At 40.3% G+C, this 8753-nt stretch overlaps 1 protein-coding gene across 1 annotated transcript; it reads left to right on the top strand.

The window, feature by feature from the left end:
• Positions 1 to 948: 948 nt before the first annotated feature.
• Positions 949 to 2422, top strand: LOC135651228 (transcription factor MYB62-like). The gene is made up of 3 exons (XM_065171155.1): positions 949 to 1275; positions 1422 to 1551; positions 1629 to 2422. The coding sequence occupies exons 1-3, from the start codon at positions 1131 to 1133 to the stop codon at positions 2290 to 2292; spliced, it is 939 nt and encodes a 312-aa protein (XP_065027227.1). The 5' UTR covers positions 949 to 1130; the 3' UTR covers positions 2293 to 2422.
• The last annotated feature ends 6331 nt before the right edge of the window (positions 2423 to 8753 follow it).

Below are 8753 nucleotides of genomic sequence, written 5' to 3'. Positions count from 1 at the left end.
ATCATGGTTAACAGGCCCTGGCAATAACAATGGCTTTGTGGTCCAAGGAAAGCTACACAATCATAGAAAAGTGCTGTATTTTAGGCGGAGGGAGTGAAGTGCTTCTAGTGCCAATTAAGTAATGCTGGTACTTTGCTTTGCATGTCGAACATACGGGTGAGGCTATAGGCGATGATCGCTCGCCGGGTCGAATCTTTCTGAACTTTGAATGATCGAGCAGCTCCTGCAAGGAGCAGTCAGAGAAGTCGTTGGCTTGGCACAACCTAAAGAAATGTGTATGACATGATTAATACCCTGAAATTTACAGGTAATATCAGCATCATATATGGGAAGCTTGGCGTCATGGAGGGTGACATGGCTCCTGCTCATGGAAGATGAAAATGAAATAAGTTGGCTTGAGCTGAGACACAGATAAAGATTCGATGGTATGCATATCTGGCACTTGTAAATTTCATATCTCATTCTTGAGATGTTTATTCACAATTCCCAGAGGAAAAGGGCAAGATAGAAAGGATGTTCAAATGCTGAGGACATGATAAAGTGTCCTGTCTCTGAAACGGGGAAAACTTGCTCCTCTTTTGTTGGACGAGGGAGACATCTTTCAAATGTGAAGCTCAAAAGGATGAGAGAAGAAATGTTACCAAAGATTCCAGCGGCTGAGATTGAGCAAAGAAGCCCATTTCTCTCTCTCGCTCTCTCTCTCTCTCTCTCTCTCTCTCTCTCACACACACACACACAAACACACTCACACTCTAATAACGCCAAGGTCACCAGTATTTACCTACCACTGTATGGTCAGTCAAACACGTTTCCTGCAGGGCCAGAATCTGAAAACAGCTTCAAAAGCCACCAAAGGAGCTCAGCTCGATGTCTTTTTTCTCCACTATAAACCCCAAAGTCTATGACTAGGAGTAGATCGCATCCAAAAAATCCTTGTGAGTGCCACAAGTCATAAAGAGAAAGAGGATCCAGTAAGTTTCACCTTTGGGGTACTTCTTCTTCTACTACTGACCTGTCCCATTATTTGTAGCTTTCCTTCTTCTTGCATGGCCTATATAACACGGAAACTTAGCCCTCTTCTCCAAGCCTCCCTATAGGAAAGCATTCTTTAGGAGGGGAGGGAGCAAAGCATGTCTGAGACAAGGGGATCATCCGGCAAATATGGGGACATGGAGCTAAGGAGAGGGCCATGGACTCTGGAGGAGGACACACTCCTCATCCACTACATTGCTTGTCACGGCGAAGGCCGGTGGAATCTCCTCGCTAGGTGTTCAGGTAGTCAGGCATCTATCTGTCCTGCTTAGCTAGCTAATGACTTCATCAAAGGCCACTCTTGCTTCCTCTTCTTCTTCCTCTTCTTTCTTTGTTTTTTTTTATTTTTTGTAGATTTAGGGCTACATATCCTTTTTGCTGATTCGTAGGCTTGAAGAGAACCGGCAAGAGTTGTCGACTGAGATGGTTGAATTACCTGAAACCCGACATAAAGCGAGGCAACCTTACGCCTGAAGAGCAACTCATGATTCTTGAACTCCACTCCAAGTGGGGAAACAGGTAACATATATACAAATAAGCTGTTTCTGCGATTAAGGTCTCTCTTGATGCATCGAAACGTCAACTTTCGTGTGTAGGTGGTCTAGAATCGCACAACATCTACCCGGTAGAACGGACAACGAGATAAAGAACTACTGGCGGACTCGAGTGCAGAAGCAGGCGAGACAGCTCAAGGTCGACGCCAACAGCGCCATGTTCCGAGACGCCGTGCGTTGCTATTGGATGCCGAGGTTGCTTGAGAAGATGGGCTCTTCCCACACCATGCAATCTCTTGGTGCCTACACCACCACGACCGACCAGGCTCCGCAAGGTCCTCGCCATGGGCTCGTCAACCCAAGCATGCAACATCACCAGTTCGGAAGTCTCACCTCCTACGAGCCACCGGCAGTAGCGGAGAATCGCAGCCCCAGCAGCTCTTCCTGCTCCACCGTCCTCCCTCGGCTCCCGGTTACCGTGTCCGAGTTCCCATCAACAGCACCCGACGAGCTGGATGGCGTCGCATTCGATCCACTCTCTAGTGGCCTCTCCATGAACAATGCCTACGACCTAGACACCTGGGACCTAGCCCCGGTGTCGGCACCAGCGCTTGGCTATTCGGCGTCGCCCGATTACACTGTAGCTAACAGCGACTGCAGCAACACCATTGTCGATGGCTTGTGGAGCTTGGACGAGTTATGTGACATGTTAAAAAGCTACATCAGTGGCGCAGATCCTAAGGTTCCTTTCGGTGATAACTCTTAGGGGCCAAAAAGCATGTAGCACCTCAAAGTGAACTGTATACTCTGTTCCTGCTTCTTACACTTGAAGCCAGCTAGTCCTCCTTCTCCGTGTGATCGATCCATTTCGGTAAAGGTCGTCATCATCTTCTTGACTAGGGTTTTCATGTATGAGTTGTGGGAAAGGTCCACGTACCGCTGACAGTGCCTAGGATGTACAGAGAACCAGAGGCCCAGCGAGATCAAGTTCCATGGAGCAAACGCCAAGGAGTGTTGTCGCTACATCGTTGGATGGCTTCACGAGCATGACAGAACCGGAGACCGGCGAACAGCGAGGAGTGATGGTCCGGAAGAAAGGATGATGCGGCCTTTGCGATGAGAACATCACATCAAACCGATGGATCTCATCCTGTCACTTCACCACATCTATCCCAGACAGCTGTCCTCTATTCGATTCCTCCGCCCGAGCGATCGATAGCCACGTGCATATACTATCCATGCTCGATAATCCAAAGCAATTTTCTCATGTGCAAATCCTCCGCGAAGAACTTTCGATCGTAATCCAATATTATACGATGGATTGCGATGGAAGGGATGCTTGCTTTGTGGATCTTTTTTCTTCTTTAGCTCTTTTACACGTAACTCGTTTCGGTAAATATTCTTTGGAAGCTTCCCAACCTGCATGACATGTACAATAAACTAGTGAGATTGGAGAATAAAGATTGGATAAGGACTTCCACGTACTCATCATGTTATGGAGATCTACAACATGAGATTTGGTGGATCCCTAGACAACATTAACTGTGAGCAACAATGTTGCAGCTCGGAGCACCACACTGCAATTAACCCGAGGTCACTTTCCATGCTAATTTGGTCTCGATTTCGAGTCGTCATCCCTGGATTCATTTGGACTTTGTCCAAACACGAAGACTATTATTTCTACCGAGAATTTATAGCAAAGAACATCGTCTCTCATGGATTTCCAATGCTCGTCCCCATTGCATTCTCAGCCAAAATTGCCGATTTCACTTGGAAATGCGGTATATATCCTTGCAGAAGATCGTACATGACATCGAGATTCCCGTCCACCTTAATTTTTGAGAAGCCATAGTTGTAATAGGGGCGATTCGAGATCACAAATCAAGTCGGTCTTTCATATGAGATCTTTATGAAAGAATGGCATCAAGAAAAGCTGAATCTGATAAAGATAAGGCACGATTTTTCCATTCGAAGGAATGAGTGGTAAACAGGAGATGCGGTGCTCGAAAGCAATCTCCACACCAAGCATATTTTTGTGTGGGAAAGAAGTGTGGCCGACTGCTTCTCCAACATATATAGGTAGGCGATTTGTGGTCGTGAAGCATCCACAAGCTCGCTAGTTGAACCAAACCTTGTTTTCTCTTGGCTAGAAAGCTTACAGAAAGCCACCCCTCGGATGGACAGATTGAAGGAGGTCTGGTTTTGCCGAGAGAGTAGGTAGGAGAAGAGGATCCGTCGCATCTCATCACCAGAAAATATTAGCTTGAAGTCTCAAGTCATGTCACGGTCCATGAGTCGAGGGGGTTTAGTATGTTAAGATTTCATCGTTCATTGGTCATTGGTTTGAGGAGATCCTTTCCACAACAGTGGGGGTGGAAAAGTATTTGGGGTTCCTTGTGGAACTTCATGCAACTTGCAAATATGTCTTCTCATCAATTCTGCGTCACTTTTGTTTAGGGCTCTGTATGAAATGACCCTTCACTTGTCAGCGTACAAAGCTAAGCTCAAAACCATTGATCTAAAACAAAACCCACTTGCATAGTTAAATGCTGTGCTAAAGCTTGGTTTTATTCAAGTCTCATATGTGCAGTGCTTCCTCATATTCGTTTCTTTTTCTCGAAGAATTCGATCTGATACTGCTCAATCTTTTTGTCTGCATCTGTCTTCCATCGAGGGAAGTGTTTACGCTACATAATCACATCACTTGGGAATATTGTTGGAAGTTTAACCTAAATTCACGGCATGAATGTGACATGAATGCTATTCTTGACACTTGCAGATATTTCTTAATATCAGCATCAAGCAACTGAAATAGAACAGTGGCAAGTATTTATTATCTCGAACAAGAAATCTAGCTCTTCTTTGGACAGTCACATCCCGAAGAGGCTTCACAAAGGTGCTTTGGAGAGATGAGAGAGAGAGAGAGAGAGAGAGAGAGAGAGAGAGATTGGGCAGCATCAAAGCCACCGCTGAGTGCATGCATGTGCGAGTCTCCAATCACATCGAGCTTTCCTTGTCAGATAGACCCGTGAAGGGACTGAACTCCCGGGATGGGCCACATCATTTAGAGATCATGTGTTTCCACTCACAGCCATATAACTGCAGCTAGATTTCACCCCCTCCCACTGCTGCAGCGGCAACAGCTGCCATGGGAGATCCATCTCCAACAGTCCCGAGGACGCACAGGCTATCAGAACCCCTGGAGGATTGTTCCTTTTGTCCTGTGGCCATTAAACCCCAGCACTGCACCAAATCCTGTACAGTAGAACAGCTTTACCTAAATCTCCAAGGAAGACATGCGTATCTATGGCAACAACAGCTGGATTGCCTTGTGCTTCGGTGCCTCTACTCTTCACTCCCAGGAAAGCGTAGGATTCAGAAGGATACACATATACCGCCACTGTGTTTTCGGAGTCCCACTCCGATTACCTCCACTCGGTTAGCAACAGTGGGTTAGATCCTGTGCTGTGTAACTTGCGGCGAGCATTAAAGCTGTGGTTTGCCATCTTCTCGGTTGGCCAACCGAGAGCAAGTGGCAAACACTTCGATGTCAACATTTAATATCGATCTTATTGGATTATACTCTAAGAAATTAATACCATCGTAGTCCATCCATTGTTAGATAGTCTATCTCATAATATTAATGGGCTTCTTATCCTCACATGGGTGGTCTCCGAAGCCTTCTGATTCTATAAATATCTCATTTAGCTTTAGGCTTCATCAAGGAAGGTAAGAAAATACCTTAAATATTCTCGTATTTTTCCCTTCTGTGATTGAAGCATCAGACAGATTCTTATCGAGCTCTTTTCGATTTTATACAGATTGCTTTAGGTTGACTTCCTAAGCATCTTAATTTTGACTAATACACTACATTAGCCGGATGATAAAGAAAGGTGAATTATCAATTGATTGTCTATGATCATTTATGGATTTATTTTTTTAACGCTTAGAAACTGTGAAAAAGAAGAAGAGGTTTCCAAAAAAAGTCAACGCTTAACGTCATACATAGTTCGGAGACGACGAAAACAGGAAAAAGGAAAATTAGAGATGGTCACAGATAGTTTAATGGCGTGTTGAGTGAATCCTACCAGTCCAAGTTGAGATTACATCTCTCGTGATATGATCAGGTGAATGGTCCTCGATATGAACGATCATTGTCGTGTAGTTCGGATGCTTTCTTGTCATATTTAATGGCCAAAGAAAATTGTGTTAGTGATGAAATGGTAGTTTCTGCGAGATCAATTTCGATTGACAGTACAAAGGGCATTGGTGATGGGAGTTTTCCGGAGGCACTGTCGAATGGTAAGCACCGACAAGGTTGTATTTCCATTTGGTGGAACGAATTGTTCCAAATTTTTGGTCTCATGTTTAGTGCAGATTTATTTTGTCGGATCCATAGGTTGTATAGTATTATTATTATTATTATTATTATCCCAATCAGATTTTATTTGGAATAAATAGGTCAAGTAAAATTAAACCGATCGAGTTGATTTGGAATTAAGTTAACTAATGAACTCAAATCAATACATAAATAATTTATTGATTAAACTCAAACTAATGAACTTAAATATTATAAAATCTATCTAATTAAGTTAACTAATGAACTCAAATCAATAGAAAAAAATTAAATTGTATCGCATAATATTAGCGGAGACCGAATTGATCCACCTAAGTCCTAGATCGCATATGCCTATCATAAGTAGTAGGTTGGGCTAAGATACAACGGGTTAGATGGATGAGTAATAATGTGTTCAACACCAATCACATAACTAGGTGAGCATAACTTCATAGGTTGAACTCAACTTTACTTGTAAGTTAGGTTAAATTTTACCATTGAACTAGATCATGCTTGGCTCACAAGTTAAGTCATAACTAGCCGCATGGGTTGAGTCATGCTTGATCACACGGGGTAAGTCATGCTTGACCACATGAGCTAGATCATGCTTGACCACATAAGATGGATCGTACTTCGCTATATGGGTTGCACCACATACGATTGGATCATGCATAATCACGTGGACTAAATTATACCTAGCCATATGGGTTGAGTTATATCTAACCACATGAATTGGACCATACTTGATCATATGATTTAGAAATATACTTAATCACATTGGCTAATATAACCAATTAATTTAACTTAGGTTAGAATATAATTTAATCATTCTCACTAAATTATATTTTAAATATTTTTTAAAAAAATATTTTTTTATTATAACATAATAGTTATTCTCAAAATTTATTCTATCGTGAACTAACTAATTCAGATTTATAATTTTAAATTTAAATTAATTAAATTATAAAATTTACACATAATTACTTGAAATATAAATGTGTTTAATTAAATGAATTGAAACTATTATTAACATAAGTACTCATTCTAAGATCATAATTCAATGACCATTATTTACTAATCATACATTTTTAAAATTAAAATATTATTAAAAATCATACAAAATATAATAATTTAATATATATATATATATATATATATATATATATATATATATATATATACATATATAGAGGATCCTATATGAGTATATGAGTACATCTAATTCTCTTAGGTCTTCCTACTGTGGAAAATGATAAAGGGAAATCTAGAAAATGAGCTCTCCAAAGATAAAAAATAATTTATTTTTTATTTTTCTTTTACTTTCACACATATATAGAATTATAATATTTATTTTTTTATGATTCACACATAAAATAAAATTAAGCTATTTATTTTTCAAAAATCACATCACTCATTAAGAAAAAAATTAATAAATAATTTAATTGATTGATTAAATTCATAACTTATTCACATGATAAAAAAAATTAATTTTATTTATTTTCTTAACCATACTATACAAATAAAAAATAATTTTTATTAAAAAATAATTTTAATTATTCACATCACTCATGGTAATTTGATTTCTGTTAAGGGAGAAAATAAATATATTGGTGATTACACCTAATCGATCGGTTTTGAGCCGAAGCTCCACATAAAAAGTAAAAAGTAAAAAAAATACATGAAAATATTATCCAAATTAAAGATATTTTAAAAACATTTTTTGGTACCATGGCTACTGAAATAATAGATTTCACATCAACACATTTATTGTTATCTATGAGGTCAATATGCACGAATCAACTTCTCCGAAAACAATTTTAGTTAGATCAAAATTTGCAATCTTCTCATCCTAAGTCAACCGGGTAGAATCCTCCTTTGATAATTCAATTATAATTTTAACGGAAACAAACTAGAAAAAGAAAAAGCAAATAAAGACCGGAGATACTAAAATTAAATATATTTTATATGGGAAAACCAATCGAATGGGGCCAAAAGCATGTATTCCTTCCCGTGTTGGTGTTCTCTATCGACTGACTTGGACCCACCAATATCAACAATATCTGGAGATAATTTCCTTATTTATCCACCTTACATCTCAATCCATCTCCGCATGAGCCATTTGTAGTTCAGCCACCGAGCATGTAACGCGTGCTCCTCACACGCAACCAAACACATGCCAAATGCAGATGATCCCAAAATGAACTCAGCAGAGACAAACCCCCTGAAGAAAACCCACATCATAAGACTTACTTGACCAATTTTAGTCACGAAAATGATATATCTTTGCTTTATTATCGATAGGAAAAAGTTTGACTAAGTGTCATCAATAGGGATTTATCGATAGAGAGATCACTTTCTACCTAACCCAAAACAGCAAGCGAGTAAGTCCAGAGACATCCTATCGATTTACTTAGGGCGTTAAAGGATACACGTTAGCAAACTGCCCTCATTAATACCTCCACCGTATACGGTAAGAGGGGCATTGGCTAACGTATGTTTAAATCACTCGTTGTCTAGGCATAAAAGTCAAGCTCTAGACAAAGAAAACTAGACAAAAACCTTATATTCTCTCATTTACATTGCTCATACTATTATCTTCCTTCCTCTTTGTTTTTCGCTGACTTAAGTATCAGATGGGTTAAGTTGAGATGCCCCCCCCCCCCCCCATGATTATGTCATACCTCATGTACCATTTGGAGATACGACTAGAAGGCAATTCTGTAGTTATGAGAATCCAATCCTCATACATGGCTTCACCGTACCAAGGCCATGCTGCTCCCAGCGATGGTACTCCAAAGTCCTGCATTGTGATAAATCATGGGGCACGTAACGCCAGTTCTAGTTGGGTCGGACCTGGGTTCACCTACTCCTTCTTTTCCTTCACAGGCTGG

The sequence above is a fragment of the Musa acuminata genome, chromosome BXJ3-10 (assembly GCF_036884655.1).
Source record: "Musa acuminata AAA Group cultivar baxijiao chromosome BXJ3-10, Cavendish_Baxijiao_AAA, whole genome shotgun sequence".
Taxonomy (NCBI): domain Eukaryota; kingdom Viridiplantae; phylum Streptophyta; class Magnoliopsida; order Zingiberales; family Musaceae; genus Musa; species Musa acuminata.
This window is presented reverse-complemented; position numbering and strand designations above follow the sequence as displayed.

What these genes read in the sequence shown, in the direction of transcription:
- LOC135651228 (XM_065171155.1), top strand. Translation starts at nt 1,131, where the DNA reads ATGTCTGAGACAAGGGGATCATCCGGCAAATATGGGGACATGGAGCTA. An exon ending in TCTCCTCGCTAGGTGTTCAG is followed by an intron (nt 1,276 to 1,421) that starts GTAGTCAGGCAT and finishes GCTGATTCGTAG; the next exon opens with GCTTGAAGAGAACCGGCAAG. An exon ending in CACTCCAAGTGGGGAAACAG is followed by an intron (nt 1,552 to 1,628) that starts GTAACATATATA and finishes TTTCGTGTGTAG; the next exon opens with GTGGTCTAGAATCGCACAAC.